This window comes from Diospyros lotus, chromosome 2, assembly GCF_014633365.1.
Source record: "Diospyros lotus cultivar Yz01 chromosome 2, ASM1463336v1, whole genome shotgun sequence".
Lineage (NCBI taxonomy): Eukaryota > Viridiplantae > Streptophyta > Magnoliopsida > Ericales > Ebenaceae > Diospyros > Diospyros lotus.
Genome location: NC_068339.1, coordinates 45,706,013 through 45,723,836, shown reverse-complemented (window position 1 = coordinate 45,723,836; position 17,824 = coordinate 45,706,013). Strand labels below are relative to the sequence as shown.

At 33.0% G+C, this 17,824-nt stretch overlaps 2 protein-coding genes across 9 annotated transcripts; one reads left to right on the top strand and one right to left on the bottom strand.

Moving 5' to 3' along the window:
* The first annotated feature begins 1,205 nt into the window (after positions 1 to 1,205).
* Positions 1,206 to 5,337, top strand: LOC127795361 (protein ELF4-LIKE 3-like). 7 transcript variants are annotated; one of them, XR_008021785.1, is made up of 4 exons: positions 1,208 to 1,449; positions 1,756 to 1,951; positions 2,260 to 2,671; positions 2,879 to 2,897. XR_008021785.1 is itself a non-coding variant. In XM_052326985.1 (3 exons), the coding sequence occupies exon 3, from the start codon at positions 2,277 to 2,279 to the stop codon at positions 2,619 to 2,621; it is 345 nt and encodes a 114-aa protein (XP_052182945.1). In that variant the 5' UTR covers positions 1,206 to 1,449; positions 1,756 to 1,813; positions 2,260 to 2,276; the 3' UTR covers positions 2,622 to 2,821. The 7 variants fall into 7 exon arrangements, 5 of the variants coding, with proteins under 5 accessions (XP_052182945.1, XP_052182944.1, XP_052182943.1 ...); XR_008021784.1 differs by lacking the exon at positions 2,879 to 2,897 and adding an exon at positions 5,176 to 5,337 and having other exon boundaries at positions 1,209 to 1,449; XM_052326985.1 differs by lacking the exon at positions 2,879 to 2,897 and having other exon boundaries at positions 1,206 to 1,449; positions 1,756 to 1,813; positions 2,260 to 2,821.
* Positions 5,338 to 6,443: 1,106 nt separating this feature from the next.
* Positions 6,444 to 16,522, bottom strand: LOC127795360 (uncharacterized). 2 transcript variants are annotated; one of them, XM_052326980.1, is made up of 9 exons: positions 16,281 to 16,522; positions 10,164 to 10,247; positions 10,009 to 10,067; positions 9,626 to 9,725; positions 9,418 to 9,495; positions 8,719 to 8,777; positions 8,466 to 8,639; positions 7,512 to 7,607; positions 6,444 to 6,763 (listed from the first exon to the last, which is right to left on the bottom strand). In XM_052326980.1, the coding sequence occupies exons 1-9, from the start codon at positions 16,462 to 16,464 to the stop codon at positions 6,683 to 6,685; spliced, it is 915 nt and encodes a 304-aa protein (XP_052182940.1). In that variant the 5' UTR covers positions 16,465 to 16,522; the 3' UTR covers positions 6,444 to 6,682. The 2 variants fall into 2 exon arrangements, with proteins under 2 accessions (XP_052182940.1, XP_052182939.1); XM_052326979.1 differs by having other exon boundaries at positions 8,719 to 8,781; positions 9,630 to 9,725.
* Positions 16,523 to 17,824: the final 1,302 nt, after the last annotated feature.

Sequence of the window (17,824 nt, the reverse complement as noted above, 5' to 3'; positions counted from 1 at the left end):
TTAGCGATTCGTTAGAGTTCAACAACAAATACTATCGTTTTCTTTTTCTTTTTAATTTGTTTAGAATAAACACGAAAGAAGAAAATTGAGTAAATGATTAATACGAATCTTTTAATAGTATGATAAATTCATGTAATTTTTTAAAATGAATAATGCCCTTATTCAAAGGTGATTAATTAATGTAATATATTATAATTATAATCATCAAGTTAGGACATTAGATTTATAGTTATCATTATATAATTAGTACATAAAAGTAATCTCAAACTTAGATCCCAATTAACTAACAACCACCTTGATTGAAATATCAAATATACCATAATTTCATTTACACTCGATGATCCCATATCCGGCATCATAGATTTTATAAATTTAACTCAAAAATTACTTTCATATGTAATGCTTATAACTCTAATGACAAATTTTAGTGATTCTAATGTACATTTATTGCATTATTTTTTAGCTATGAAATACTTTTATTGATTGATAGAATTTTTCAAAACACTAGATACTTATAAACCAACTTAAAAGGATGTTTATAGATTTTTCTTATTATTAAGGTTTTTTTTTTGTTTGTTACAGGGATTAAAGTGCATTTAATATATTAACAAAACTCTATTATTAATTATTATTAATATAATATCTCAAAAAACACAAAATAATTGGCTAAATCTATATTTTCACGAATGTGTTTTTACGTTTATTTTTTTTGTGTGGCTACTTAAAATATTTGTTATTTCAATTGCGTCCATAAATCTGTATTTTTGAGTGATTTAATTCATATATTTTAATATTTTTTTCGTATATTAATTCGAACCTTTTATTATTTCAATTACACCTGTAGACATATATTTTTGAGTCAATTTAACTCATATATTTTGATGCTAACAAAGTATGATGTGTAATTTTCTTTTTTTTTTATATGAACATGAAAGTATAGGATTTAATTCAAAAATGTAGATTTAGGGTTGTACTTAGAATAACGAAAAAATTGAATTATATGAAAAAATTAAGATATAGAAATTAAATTAACTTAAAAATTATATTTAAGGATATAATTAAAATAAATAAAATTTAAATAACTACATAAAAAAATGAAAATATTAAAGGCAAAATTATAGATTTCGCCGAAAATAATTTGTTGGGACGATCGGAATGGAAGGGGAATCCCGCAGTTGAAGTAAACGAGGAGAGAGAAACAAACGCAAAACAAGAGGGGCCCCTTCTTCTGTACTGTCAAAATCTCTACAGATACACACATACATACGCTGGCCTCTCTCTCTCTCTCTCTCTCTCGAGATTCATCATCAATCTGTTCATGATTTCAGGGCCTCTGCTCGGTCCCAGACAGGCGGAGATTTGATTCCACCACCCGGCTTTCTCCCCGTACTATTTCCTGGAAAATCGAATTCTGTTTCTTCCCCGAACATGCCTCGCATGAAGCTCAAGGTAAGCCCAGGGAAAATGCCGAGAAAATGCTAGATTCTCTCTCTCTCTCTCTCTCTCTCTCTCTCTCTTCAGCTGTTGCTGTTGATGGGTATGTACGTTTTCTTTTCTCGTTTGGAAAATTGGCCTTCCTGCGAACTCCCTTGCGCTTACTTTACTGGGTTTACTTGTCCACATCTCTGAATTTATTTTTCTAATGTAGACTGCATTTGTTTATCCCCTTTGAGAACTAGATCTCTCTCTCTCTCTCTCTCTCTCTCTCTCTCTAACCCATTGGATTTTCTTTCATTCTTTTTTTCTATTTTGCAGGGACAATTTTATATGGGTCAGTGTTCAGACCCTTTGGATCCTTTTCTTTGTTTCTTGTGTAAGACTTTTCTTCTGAGTGGGCTTCTCTAAGTATTGAGACTCAACATTCTCAGACAGGCCTTTGGCTTAGATTTTGTGGAACACAGAGGAAATAAAAGGTTCCCTTTTGTGGTAAAAGGAGCCGCCTGCTCTTTATGTATGTCATGGAAGAACACTCTTTCTCTACTACTTAGAAATGCTGCTTTCTCCTTGCCCCAAAACTCATTTTTGATTCTATAGCCTGTCATGCTGCATTTGATTTTCAATCAAGCACAATTTTTATGGGTATTTTCTAGATTTGTAATCTTTGTGTGTTGGGTAGCCAACAATTAGACAATTGACGGGGTAGAATTCATGTAACCGAACCCATATGATCGGACTAGAACTTGGATATGTTGTTGTTCTTCTTGTTGTATTATTTGTGTTGGGTTGCTTATAAGGCACGATGCTCTGTTCTTGATGCAGAATTGTTGTGAACTTAAATGAACAAGAGTGTGATTGAAATGGAAGGTGACATATATCCAGGCACTGGCAATGGTATCCAAGTAGATGGCAAGGTGTTGCAGACCTTTCAGAAGGGCTTTGTGCAGGTTCAGAACATTCTGGACCAGAACAGGCTGCTGATCAATGAGATTAACCAGAACCATGAGTCCAAGATCCCTGACAATCTATCCCGAAATGTTGGTCTAATTAGAGAGCTTAACAACAACATTAGAAGGGTGGTTGATCTTTACGCAGGCCTATCCAGCTCTGTTGCCAAATCCAGGGAAGATTCCTCTGAAGGGGACTCAGGCAAGAGTGGTCAAAAGAGAATAAGGTCTGGTTAATCAATCAAGTCAAGGCTGCCTTCGATGACCGTATCACACTTTGAACTGGTGTAAGTTGATCACATGCTGCCATTTTCGATTCGATGATTGGCTATTTCTTCATGGCTTTTGATCTAGAAATAAGAATTCAGTATAGCCACCATTGTAGCTCTGTGTAAACCTGTCAAAACCCATCAGAATCAAGCATGCCTTGTTGTTTATATGAATTCTCTGCTGAATTGTGTGCCAAATTTTGAGCACTGTTTTTGCTTTTTCAGGCCATTAACTATTGAGCTGCTGGCTAGTAATCCACAGATGGATTTCTTTAGTCCTTTCAGTTCTTAAATCTGATTTTTGGGTCATAGTTAATTGTCTTGCATTATGCATCTCTGATGAAGTTCCCTTTGGTTGCTCTGCTTTTGATGGCAACTTTTCAACCACCCACTTTATTCTTTTCCCATGTTTGTCTAAAGATATTCCTTCATCTGTCTGTTATGGCCTGAGGGAATAGTTGGTATATACTTTTATTTTTTATACCTTTCTTGAACCCTCAAACAGCCACTTCCATTCACTATTCAGTTCCTCCTCTCTTGAATTGTTAGCATTCAATCTCACATCCATAGATTATTAAGCACTTGGTAGATATATTCAGCTCTATAAACAATGGATCTTTGACCAATGATTGTTCCCAAAAAATATCTTGTAGAAACTAATTGTGTTATCGCTAGTTATTAAGAATATATTAGATATATTAGTTGAATCCATAAATTCAATAATCAATTTTAATTAGGGATTTAGACAAAGACCCATGGTTTTACAATGACTCTTCGACCAATGATTGTTTCGAGCATAATTGTGATCTCTTTGAACATTATCTCGTAGACAAAACCATTAAGAAAAAAAAAAATTAGAAAAGCTAGGAAGCTCTTTGTGGTGAGAGGGACGGGGGTGAAGAGGTATCATTAAAACGAAGGTGAAGGGCCCAGTGCTTTTAGGGTTGGAAACTGGACTTTTGAGATGATTAGCCTTTTTCTCTAATCGTCAATACAATCAAATCTCTCTCTCTCTCTCTCTCTCTCTCTCTCTCTCTCTCTCTGATATCACTAGTTCACTGGACAATGGGCCTGCAATGGTGGTCCCAAAGACTTTGGGTTTCTATGGAGCTGGGTGGGATGCCATTTCCATGATTGCTGTAAATGGCTAGCTTTCAGGTTATGCCACAAGTGCTTGCTGGTGATATGGGCATGATTGCAGCCATGGGGCAATGGCAATGGAAAGTTTTCTCGACCAACAGCAGGTCAGAAATTACTTTGTGAAAAACATTTTTTAAGAAATCGCATTTGAAACAACATCATCAACTCTCTTATCCTTAAACATATAGATTATATGACGTTTGATCACCTAAAAAACCGTTAAGACACCAAACTCGAACCTTAAGTCTCCACTCAAAATATATTATTAATAAAATTACCACCTTAAATGATACAAACGTACCCTTTTACTACTAACTAAACACCACAACAAATATAAGAAAGGGTTTATCTCTGAGCACAAAAGTATTTTTTTTAGCTTATCTCCGTACACGCCCCAACAAGCTATAATAATGTTTGCTTAATTGAATCTTAAACTTTGTTAATGATCCAGTGGGCTTCAGTTCAGTGTTTAATTATTCAGTCAAATGGGGGCAATCAGTCTGCAAGTGGAGACTTGTTGTAAAGTGGGGGCATTTATGTAATGCTGGGGAAAACAAAGGGCATTTGGCAGAGAGGAGGAGGCATGCGATGTCCATGCCACAGCCCCACCATTAAAGAATATCGTACTTGTCCAAACTTTCTATTGTTTCTTTCTCTGTTTCCTTCTTCGTGTCTCTTTGCTTCCTTAATTTACTTGCAATCTCTATGCAAGAAACCATGTATTTCTCTTGCTTTGCTTCTCATCATGACGACCATTCTATTCACTTGGCCAAATTTATTTGCCTCTTTTCACTTTTTTTTTATACACATTTAAAGTTTTTATTATTTCAATTACACCATTAAATTTATATTTTGAAATCAATTTATCCCTTATATATTATTTTTTTGGTATAATAATTCAAAATTTTCGTTATTTCTATTATAATTAATAAAATATTAGAGTGATGTAGAAAGAAAATCAAAAATAGTTAAAGAGGAAGAAGTGCCACGTGGCTGGCCTACTATGGGTTGACGGGTGGAGTCACGGGGGGCCGCCACCCTCGAGTGAGGGTCCATCAAGGTACCATGGTCGCGCCCATGTGCCCATGTGTTCGCACGCCTGTGCCAACACCTCCAATAGAGTCTGTCTAAATTATCTCCCGCAAAACTTGATCAAAGTCTCTCTGAGATTCTTGTCGTTAAGATCGAGTCACACGACACATAAATGCCTCTTCCCATTGCTATAAATAAAGGGTCTCTTCCCCTCATTTAATACACAAACTCTAATACTCAGATTGATTCTTTGCTTTCAAGTATTTCACTTATACGAGTTTGACTTAAGCATTGGAGGGTCCGCGCGAGAATTCTCATCCGCGCTTCTAATCAATTTTTCTTTCTAGCAGGTCATCCATCGCCTAAATGAGTCGTCCATCCCCTGAGTTAGGTCATCCATCGCTCGACTCAGTCGCATGAGATTCATCCCTCTCTCGGGTGAGGTCATTCATCAACAGTTTCTCATTTATACATTTATTGTTGTAGCCGTACAACAACAATTTAAATTACATTCTTGTACTTGAATTTTGAGTCAATTTAACTCATATACTTTAATATATAAAAAAAAATTAACTCATTTGATTTTATCTTTCTTTTTACACATCAAAGTTCAAGAATTAAGTTAATTCAAAAATACAAATATATGTGTATAATTGAAAGTTGAAACAACAAAAAAATTTAGATTACCATATAAAAAAAGTTAAAGTACAAAAATTAAATTAATTTAAAAATATAAATCTAATGATATAATTAAAACGATGAAAAATTCAAATAATCACACAAAAAAAAATATAAAAATACAAGAGACAAATAGGGACTTGGCCATTCAATTTTGCCTTTTATGGTCTTTTACAACACACTTTTATTAAGGATGAATATTATTATATTAAAACCGAATCAATAAATTTCAGTTGGTTCAATTCTATTTAATTTCAAATTTTCAAATTTTTGGTTTTTGAAATTTGAAAATTTCAAAAATAATGAAATAACTGAAATTCATAATTATTTCCAAAAGATACCATTAAATTTTAGATTATCTACAAAACAAATGCTTAACTAAACAAAGTTAAATGTCTGAAAGGGTTATTACCTATGAAAAGACTTCCCCTAAGTTTGCATTGTATGACATACTTCAACTGTTACTTAAAAGAGAACAAGAGAATGTAACTGAACTTGCCATTGCATAAGGTGAGAGAACTTACAGTTTTGTTCATTCAAAAACTGTAACTTTTTTAATCAGTGGTTTATCTTTTTTAGGGTAAGTTTATTGAAAGATCAATCACACGTAATTTTTATATTTCTAGATAGGTGTAATTTTCTTCGACCAAACTCATATTTTTGCCTCCTTTATTTTTACGTGTGGCCACCTAAATTATTATTTTAATTATACATCTAAACCTACATTTTTCAAGTCAATTTATCCTATATATTTTGACATTTTTTTGTGTGACAATTTGAATTTTTTGTTATTTTGATGACACCATTCTACCTGCATTTTTCAAGTTAATTTAACTATTTTTAAAAAAATCAAAGTATATAAGTTAAATTAACTTAAAAATGCAAGTGCAAGAATATAATCCAAACAAGAAAAAGATCAGGCTGCCACACAGAAAAAAAGTCAAAACACAAGAATTAAATTGACTAAAAAATGCAGATACAATGGTGTAATCGAAATAATGAAAAATTCAGGTGACTACATAAAAAAAAAAAGTATAAAGACAAAAATATAAATTTTATGTGTCCCTCAGTCCCAGCAAGTGGAATAAATATTCTACATTTTTTTCCCAATAACTGGTACAAATATTGTATATAATTTTGTTTGATCCTAGAACTTGCTATTTCACTTGCACAAATTAGTTAAAGCAGAGGCTCTGCCTTCTCCATCAATGTTGTCAGACACTCCTTCCAGTCTGAAACCTTATCTTCACCATTGACAACCTGATTATGAAGCAAAGAGGAAATGTCCAAAGTTCAACCATGGAACAAGTAACAGAAGCAGAACAATATCAAGCACATCAAAGAGAGCAAGAAAACATTATATTATGCTCCTTATGTCCATTGAAATGAGCAAGTAGAGGATGCAGTCTAAACCTTTTCTACTTATCATGTTTGTGATGATTTCAGATTCTTACATCATTTATCTTACTTATATGTACTTTTCCAATCCTAAAAAATTAATTTGCACCTTCAAATGTTCATTTGAAAAAAAAAAAATGAAAAAACAGAATGTTACAAGTAAACATAAGTCGTCCAAACAATGCTGAGGTACAAATTGTTGCTAGCTTACATTCATACATATAAAAGAATCTATAAACCACCATGTTCAAATATAATTGCAAAGTAGGCAGGATGATAAGCCGACCATATGCCGGGAATTATATTCAAACAAAGTTATCAGAATCTTGATTAGCAAATAAAAAAATAAAGTTTTCAGAATCAAGTAAGACATCAAAGGGTTCTGAAGGTTCCAGCTCATAGTTCATTGGTTCATCCCATGTTATAAAATTAAATATAATTTGTGCATTCACAAGCTTAATTCCTTTTAGTAATGCACAACAACAATACACATGAGAGAATGATTGGATTTAAAAGAATATAAACCAACACATGTTCTCTAAAAAACAACAGATGTATGGATGAAATTTGGATTTTTGGAGAAATCTTCACAATGCATACTTGAACCAACCTCAAATACTAGTCCTCTTTGTGGGACAGCATAAAGTGCTTCCACACATATGATTGCAGCATCCTCCTTGCTAAGTCTTCCCCGTGCTGCACTACCCTGCATGAAGAAGTGAAACCAATTTCTGGTTGTTATGTCTACAAGGACATGAGCAGCCTCAAATAAATATTGAATCCATAAACTCCTTGTGCGCATGAAAACAAGCAACTCAACTAAGCTACCATAAGGAGATTTTTATTAAGCATGAAAATCATAACCACCAAATCATTCTATTAAAACATTCAAAAAGATGCAATGCAGCATCTGTAACTACTTGGCAATAATACATCTGAATTTTAGAAGCAAGTCAACATGGAAAAAACAGTTTCTTTCTTTAGCATTAAAATATAAAATACTAGATTTGTTCTTACATGCAAGTTTTGGATTTCAGGGAAACCAAATAAGATCCAATTTTACATGCAATTTAGTGATGGTTCCATTTTTTTCCATTCAATCTTTCTCTACTAAATACATAAAATTGAAGTAGGAACAAAAGTAAATGATTCATTACCATGGGGTTCCAACACCTTTAATAAGTAACGATTGGAAATCAAATAAAAGCTAAGTAGCTTCACAAGTTAATACCTGCTCAGCCTGTTGTTTGTATAATGTTGTCTTCATTTGTATATGGATTAATATCAATTGGCAGGAAAGATGAAATTAACTTAATTACCAAACAGAATTCAGCCAATAATTTTTTGAGTGAGTTAGTAACCGCAAGAGAAACAAGTGCAGAAGGAATTTCCTTTCCACTTTGTCTTAGTGTATTTTTTTCTTCTCCCTAAGCAATGCAAGAAAAAGAGATTCCACAATTTGTACCATTGTAACCTTTAGAATACTGTCATAATCGATTAAGCATGAGTCAAAATCTTTTGTAGCAGTCTGTTAAGAAAGGAAAGTATGTACGGCAAATGGTACCTCTTCAAAACTGAAACCTAGCGTCCTGCCTGGGCTATTCTGCAACAATCCTGCTCGGATGATGGTATAAGGAACTCCCAAAGCCATTACTATTGATTCATCTTCCTCTGCCAGTTTTCTTGCTGTGCTATTCATGAGAGCTTGAATCCCACCGGTACCTCTATAAACAGACAACTGCAATCTTATTAAACCATCATATCAAACAGACATCATTTGAAGTGTGGCTACACATGCTTAAGAGAGGAGAAAGTACCTGGGATAATAGGATCACATGTTGTATTCCTTTCAGGCTCCTAACTTGAGATAAGAAGCCTTCCTACCAAAAAAAAAAAAAATGGTTTTTGATGTTTAGTGACACCAACATCCATTCATGGGAGTGCCTCAAGAGAAAGATAGCCTTTATTTTCTTTACATACAAGTTGACATATCAATGATAGGCCAGTTCTCTTGACAAAATCAGAGAAAGAAACATGATTAAGCATTGCAATTCAGCAGTCCCATGCTTCATAGATTTTATAAATGAGGAGATACAAGAGAATGTATCTAAGATGTCAAAATACTTCCAAAAAGGTATGCCAAGTACAAATAAGAACAAAATTGTCCCAGGCATAAAAGTAGGTTTTTTTTTTTTTTGCTTGAGAACCAGTTAATATAATTTTATGCTTTTCAAAAGGAAGCTTAATTGACAAAGAGAAATCACATGAGTACACACAGTGTTCAAGAAAATATTTCATCTGTTAACTGCGACCACCACATTTGATGATTTTACAACCATGCAAACAGGAAATGAAACAATGCTAAAAGGGCTAAAGATGAAAAAGAAGGATAACAAGGCTAAATCCCAGTGGCATAAGAGTAAGAGGGAGAAAATGGATGTATTCAGATTTATTATGCAACTGACAAGAGTCAATGGGCAAATATGATAAAAGACTTGAGCCTGAGGTAAGCATACATTTGGGCATATTATTGCACGAACACCTCTTAGAGCCTCCTTCTGGAATGATGTGTCCTTTGTATCTCCAGTCATTGGCTTTCAGGGCAATAAAAAAGACATGTAACAATCAAATATTGTCATCAATGCAGAAATAAAAAGGCACAACTATAAACAACTAGCACCAAAGGCAAATCATGTTAAATTAATCTCAAGAATATCATCATACCTACCTCAACATAAGTTCCAAAGGCTTCAACAGCAGCACGTTTATCCTTCACCAATGCCTTAACCCTAATTCGTTTGACAATTAATGATAGTATTACCATCTGCAAAAGTTAGAGATAGCCAAACTCAACTTCAGATTCAGTAAATAAGATATTATATGGTAATCCTTTTCAATTTCATTTTGTTTTTAATTGCACTATCAGCATCATCAAGCCTTAATCCCGCTAGGTGGGGTTGGTTGTTTAACTGTATAGTATTCTCAAAAAAAAAAAATAACAAAGGAGAAACAACATAACATCATTGGTTCATGGGTACAGATATTTCATCATTTTGTTGGCCACCCAATACTTCAGCAAGAAATCGGGAATTTGTGGCACAACACACCTGGCCGATCTCATTGTCTCCATCAGTTACTAGAATTGCATCTCTAACTTCATCTTCTTCTGTCTCTCAAAACAGGGAAGACATTTATTGTAAGGCCTGAAACCCATAGGTAGGTATAATAGCCCCTTCCAAAAAAATTCACTATATAACAATACCTGAAGACTCATCTTCTTCCGTAATGGATCCATCTTTGGGGAGGAGATCAGGTGCTCCATACCATTTCCTTAACTTTGGGCCCCCTAAAAATGAAACCATTGAAGACCAACAAATTGAGGGTCACGTTAGGTTCATCAACAAATTAAAGACATAACTTGTTAGGTAGATTAAGTCAATGTAAGATGGTTTGGCACTATCCTTTAGTGCTTCTTTTTAATCAACAAGCAAGGAGTAACAGAAACATTTTTGGACTTCACAGATACTAGCTTACCATTCAGGTACAAATTGAACCATGCAATTATGAGTACAATTTTAATTTCCAGGAAAAATCCTGCATACATATCACAGTAAGCTCATTCACATGCTTATGTTTTATTATTTCCTACTGTAACTTTACTCTTTCCAGCCATTCTCCTGTTGGATGACCAATAGCATGATGAAAACATGCTAAAAGATATTCTATTAACCAATTGGTATTAAATGGTTGAAGAACAGTCACAAGAGCTCTTTGGACACGCATGTGTCCCTAATCCAACAATTCTATGGAAAATATCAAACTTCACATCTCTATTGCTTGAGAGTCAGTGATTATTGATAAAGTAATTGAAGGGAGGCCATTCTAGGCATCCCTTTTTACACTCTAAGTAAGCTATGATAGTTCAATTCAATGGATATAGGGGAAGAGCATTTTCTGTGCACTCATACTCTAGTGTTCTCTGTAATCTGGGTAAGTTCTCCCTAAAAGGCTACTTGGAAATGGAGGGCCCTTTCAATAATGGTCTTTCTTTCAATCATTTGTGGAGTAGACACATAATCATGAGCCACTTCTAAATGTGTGAAATACACACACATATATTTTAGGGAAGCTATGGATATGCATTAGCGACCAATGAAAAAGAGGATGTAAACTCTATCTTAGGCAAGCAAATATAATAACAGGAAAATATACAGAAATTTAATTGGAAACTCAAAAACCATAGACAATACACTATAGGATCAAGTATGTCCTGTAAAACTCACATACAATGGTTAAACCTAGTTACAGACTTGCTAGAACACAGAAGACAATGGAAGATCCTTCGTAAAATGAAGAACAAATTTTGAAAATTTCAAACTTGAAACTCTCGCAAAATCTCTCTTATTCATCTTCAAAGTTTATGAAAATCTTGAAACTAAAAGTTTTCAATAATATATCTGTAATATATGTCTCCAAAATCTCTAATAACGAAGGTTGTGGCCATATAATTATAGTAAAATAAGAACTATAACCCATTGGATTTAAAAAAAAAACAATTCATTCCAGAGTAAAGGAAAATTGGAATTAATTCCTTGTGGCTTGAATTTTAGACAGATTGGGTCAGTCCAACGAAACCAGTTGCAACTTTATTTTTTGCTTAATACATTATAATTTGAAATTCATGAACATGAAGTTGTAGCCCTTTCTGTCTTCTCTATAATGATGTAACAATTAGCACAATCAAATATCGAAAGAAAAAAGTTATTTCCAAAATATAGAGAGTATGCCAAGCCCGGATAAAGGAGGAGGGTTGTGTTACGTAGCCGATAGCCAACGTAAAACCTAGTCGGATCCAAACATGAACTCTAAACAAATTATGAAAAACCGTTAGGGCGTAACCCTTCATAGCGACACGCTACACTGCCCGCGTGTAGTGTCAAGTGACTTAGAGCCGCTGCATCGGCGCCCGGATGTAGTGACAAATGAGCAAGGGTCCCCGCATTTACTTGGACGGATGTGGGTAAGAATCTAGTCCAAAATCAAAACCAAAATCAAAATCAATTCAAATTCAAAGTCAGAGCCAAAACCAAAATCATAGATTAAGGATTGAGTCATGAAATATAGGAACATTAACAGGCAAAGCTATGGAAGTGATAGATGTGATGATTAAGAGAAAGATTAATATTATGTGCCTTCAAGAGACGAGAGGGATGGGGAAAAAAGCAAAAACTTTATCAGAAACTGGATATAAAATATGGTATACAGGAAATGATCGAGCGAAAAATGGAGTGAGGATTATTATGGATAAAAGCTTAGTAGATGAGGTAGTGGATGTAAAGAGAATAGGGGATACGATTATTATGGTGAAGGTTGGTTTAGGAAGAATGACTATGAATATCTTTAGTACAAATGCACCACAAGCGGGGTTAGGTGAGGAGATAAAAACAAAATTCTGAGAGGACCTAGAGGAACTCATACAAATGATACTAAGAGGAGAGAAAGTGATTATAGGAGATGACTTAAATGGTCACATGGGTAGAGATGGAAACGGCTATAGAGAGGTACATAGAGGGTATGGATTCGGGGAAATTAATAACGAGGGTAAGTCTATTCTAGATTTTGCTATGGCATATGGGCTCATAATAACCAATACTAGGTTCAAAAAACGAGACGAACACTTAATCACATATAAAAATGTCGCATCAAACACTCAAATAGATTACTTCATCATGAGACAAGATGATCGGTTATGTTGTAAGGGTTATAAGGTGATACCGGGAGAGTGTTTGACTACTCAATATAAACTTTTGATACTTGACGTACAAGTAAGAAGTTGGAAGAGAAAAAATCACATAAAACAAAATCCAAAAATTAGGTGGTGGGATTTAAAAAGGGAGAAACAACTAATCTTCAAAGAAAAATTAAGGGGTAGAAGGGAATGGAATGGAGAAGGATAGGCAAACCAAATGTGGAGGGAAATGGCTACTACTCTGAGAAGCACGGCAAAGGTAGTCATTGGAGAGACAAATGGTATAGCCCCAAACCTTAAGGAGTCTTGGTGGTGGAATGAAGAGGTACAATTGAAAATTAGAAATAAGAAAACTTGCTATAAGGCTGTATATCAGTGCAACAATAAAGAAAATCTAAAAAATTATAAATAAGCGAAAAAGGCAGCAAACAGAGTTGTTAGTGAAGTAAGGTCAAAAGCATATGAGAATCTATATAAACGACTTGATACAAAAGATGGAGAAAGGGATATATATAAATTAGCTAAAGCAAGAGAAAGAAAAACAAGGGATCTAAACCAAGTGAAACACATAAAAGATGAAAACTAAAATGAATTAGTGAATGAGGGAGCGATTAAGGAGAGATGGAATGAATATTTTACAAAATTATTCAATGATGGTGGAGACACAAGAGTTAGGTTGGGACATCTTAATAACTCCGAAGGGAACCCGAGTTATACATTTTATCGACGCATAAGTTCAAATGAAATAAGACAAGCATTAAAAAAGATGAAAAATCATAAGGCGGTGAGACCGGATAATATACCAATATAAGCATGGAAATGCATGGGAGAAGAGGGCATCTCCTAGCTAACGAAATTATTTAACGCGATCCTTAAATAAAAAAAGATGCCAGATGAGTGGAGGAAGAGTACTTTGGTTCCTATATACAAGAACAAATGAGATATTCAAAACTATGAAAATTATAAAGGAATTAAGTTAATGAGCCATACTATGAAACTCTGGGAGAGAGTAATAGAGCAGAAGCTAAAAAAAGAAACATATGTCTCGAAAATCAGTATGGTTTCATGCTTGGTAGGTCAACAATAGAAGCTATATACTTACTGAGGCGCCTAATGGAAAGGTATCGGGATCATCAGAAAGACCTATATATGGTGCTTATAGATCTAGAAAATACCTATGATGGGTCCCTAGAGAAGTATTATGGAGGGTTCTAAAGAAGAAAGGAGTTCGAATAGCCTATATACAAGCTCTTAAGGACATGTATCACGATGCAGAGACAAGGGTCAGAACATGCGAAGAGGATACTGAACTGTTTAAAATTACAATAGGACTGCATCAAGATTCTGCACTAAGTCCATACTTATTTGCTTTAGTAATGGATGAACTCACTAAATATATCCAGACAAAAGTGCCATGGTGTATGCTATTTGCAGATGATATAGTGTTGGTGGATGAAACAAAAGAGGGAGTGAACACTAAGCTTGAGTTGTGGAGAAACAATTTAGAATTTACGGGATTTAAATTAAGTAGAAGGAAAACATAATATATGGAATGTAAATTTAGTAAGAATGTAAGAGTGGAGGATGTTATGATAAAATTGGAAGACCAAATCTTACAAAGAAAATACTATTTCCGATATTTGGGATTAGTGATTCAAAAAGATAAAGAAATTCACGAGGATGTCACGCATAGAATTAAGGCAAGTTGGCTAAGATAGAGAAATGTATCAGGGGTGTTATGTGATGGTAAAATCCCATTAAAACCGAAAGGAAAATTCTATAGGACAGTTATAAGACCAGTCTTGTTGTATGGCTCAGAATGTTGAGCAGTCAAATACCAGCATGAGCAAAAGACGAGCGTAACGGAGATGAGGATGTTAAGATGGATGTGCGGCTATAGAAGAAAAGATAAAAGTAGAAATGAGGTTATTTGTAATAAGGTATGAGTAGTGCCGATTGAGGAGAAGATGAGAGAGAATAGACTAAGATGGTTTGGTCACGTGAGAAGGAGACCAAGAGACGCCCCTGTGAGGAGAGTCGATGAAATGAAACAATTAGTCAAAAAAAAGAGGTAGAGGCAGACCCAATAAGGCTTTGGGAGAGACATTAAAGTTTGATATGAAGTGTATGAACCTAAATGAAGATATGACAAAAGACAGAAATACATGGAAGTCTAGAATTCATGTAGCCGACCCCACATAGTGGAATAAAGGCTGGATATGTTGTTGTTGCATACCAAAAATGATTCCACCATCCAGTATTCTTGAAAACTTATACTGCTCCAATTTTGAAGTTTCATATTTTCATTCTGAACTTCAATTATATTTCATTATTCTATGATTACCTATTGTGTGACAGTTTCAGTAATTGAATTCTGTTCAAGAATTTACCCACACAAAATACCCTTGACAGTGTGTGTGCACAGTATGCAATCTGTTGGCCAACTTCTACCTTATTGCATTGTGGCTAAGAAGGTTTCAAATATTTAGGGGCTGTTCAATTGTGGCAAACTGTCTTAGTTTTTCCAGAAAATTACAACACAGGAAACAGAAAATTAGAAACTTGTTCAAATGCAAAAGTTTTTCAAATGGAAAATGGAGATTTGGAAAACACGGTTTTCCAAATTTGAACTAAACTTAGAAAACTACTAAAATGAGTTTTCTATGTTTTCCTTTGCTAATTTGGAGATTTGAATAACGCAATTTTCCAAAAAAATTTCACAAATAATTTTCATCTCATTCTCTAACACAAGTTACATAAAAAAATTAAAACATCTCTCTTTTTTTTAACATATGTTTAATTTTCTAGGGTGGAAATTAGTTTCTGTATTTCAACATTTGAACGCATTTTCCAAATTTTCTACAGAGAATGAAAACTAGAGATTTTATTAAAAAAATTACAGACAGAAAACTGAAAATCATTTTCAACAACTAAACAACCCCTTGGAGCCTTCATTGCCCATTTTAAGGGACTTGCAGGGTGATGCCAGCTACTGCTTTCAATTATGTTTCACGGGCAGGGAGTGATCAAATTAAAAGGCAAAGTGGAAGCTTCTCTGTTCGCCACCTTCTTGTGATCTGAAGAGCATTCCACTCATTCTTTGATGGTTACGCTAGCATTCTCCTTTTTTGTAATGTCTCCTTTTCTAGAGTTTTTGATGAGCTATATTTAACTATATACTTTTTCTTTTTTATAACATACCTATGGGCCTTTATGGCAAGCTATAATTCATTTGTTTTAGCCAACCAGCCTGGTAGAATTAAGGCTAAAGGCTTGAGATGTTGTTGTTGTTCTTTATACTCAAAAGACCTTTTACTTTCTCATTGGAATTGGACAATGCTATGCAAACAGAATTTGTTACAAAACACGCAGTCAAAATGAAATTAGTTCTTTCATTCTTTACGTGCATTGGTTGAGGAGGAAAGAAACCTATTATACATATACTTATTACAAATATGTCCGTCATCATGGTTCTATTTTCATTTTCAGCACAAAATTTCTGAGCGTCCAACTGAACAAATTTTTGGGCATAATTTCGAAATACAAAGCTACGGCACCAATTAAGCATGCAGATAACAAATCCTAGGGTTCATAGAGGTAAGTAAAATGGAGAAAGTATGAAAGGAGCACCTTCAATGTAATCAAGAATTTGGTCCATGAATCCAGGCTTGTTCTTGGATGAGAAACAGACCTCGGATGCCTTTCTAACATTGAAGATGATTGATGAGAGACTGCCAGCGCCAGGTGAGTTGCGGCACGAAAACGCAGGGCAAGTGTAGGGAGAAAGGCCTGAAAAGAGAGAAGTAGCCGCCATTGACGGACGCTCTGATTTTCTTGCTCTTCGTTGGAGAGAGGATAACGCTGATGCAGAGCAAATGGATAGGATGCCATTGGAAGGAATTTTTTAAAATATTATTAATTTTAAAATAATTTAATAAAAATATTATATTTGTTAAATAAATAAATAAAATAATCAAAAATAGAAAACGAAAAATACGAAATAAAAATAAAAAACATTATATTTTTTTAAAAAGTAAAAAAACATAAATGTGGGGAAAAGCCTAAATAAATCAAATATAAATGCCTTTTTAGTTTTTATAAATATCATTTTTAATATAAAAATAGTTATTCAAATTAAAAGTAAACATAAATTTTATAATACATTAAAATAAATTATAATAATAAAACGTTACAAATTTTGAGTTAAGAGTCGTAAAAATATTGTCTTTAGAAATAAAAAAAATTAAGAGAATGTTCTTTTTCGTGTTTCAATTTTTTATTTGAATTTTAAATTTATTTTTAGTTTTATATTTTTAATGTCTGTTTTTAAATTGTTGAAAACATATTTTTTTTTTTGTCTATAGTATTTTATATATTTTGAAAATTTTGAGTGTATCGTGATAAAAATAATTAAAATGACTTTCTTATTATTTTAAATTTTCTTTACAAATAAAATTATTTTTGAAAAGTAAGAAGAATAATATTGACTTTATATTACATGCATAACAAAAATAAAAATAATAATTTTATTTTATCCCAAGTAATTTCATAGACTAACATAATTTTTTTTTAAATAATATAGTTATTATGAATATTATCCAACCAAAATAGATATTTTTTGTGGTGATCAAATTAATTGTTGTAATATATTGTGTTTGTTATTAATAATTTTATTTATTTAACATAATTATAAATATACGTTAACTGAATTAATCTAAATTCATTAATCAATTAAACCAAATCAATTGATTAACTAAAAAAATTGAACTAACAGATATTTGAAAAAATTCAAACATAAATTATATAAAATGAATTGAATTGATTAAATTAAATAAATGAAAAAAAGATTGAAGTAATTGATAAAAAAATACAAAAAAAAATGAAAATTTTATAAATATAAAAATAATATTATTTTAAAATTTAATCGATTCAGTTAATTTAACAATTATAACAAAAAAATTGAACAGAAAATTAAACTTTTAAAAAAAATAATTCAATTAAACCAAATGGATATAAGAAAAAAATTAAACTGAATCCATAAATTCTATTGATTCAGTTTGATTAATTTCATTAAATTAAATTTTTACTCACCCCTAATTAAAAATAACCCCTAATTAAAAATAAAATACATAGCTTATAATTGACAGGATTATAAGTGTTATTATTATTATAAT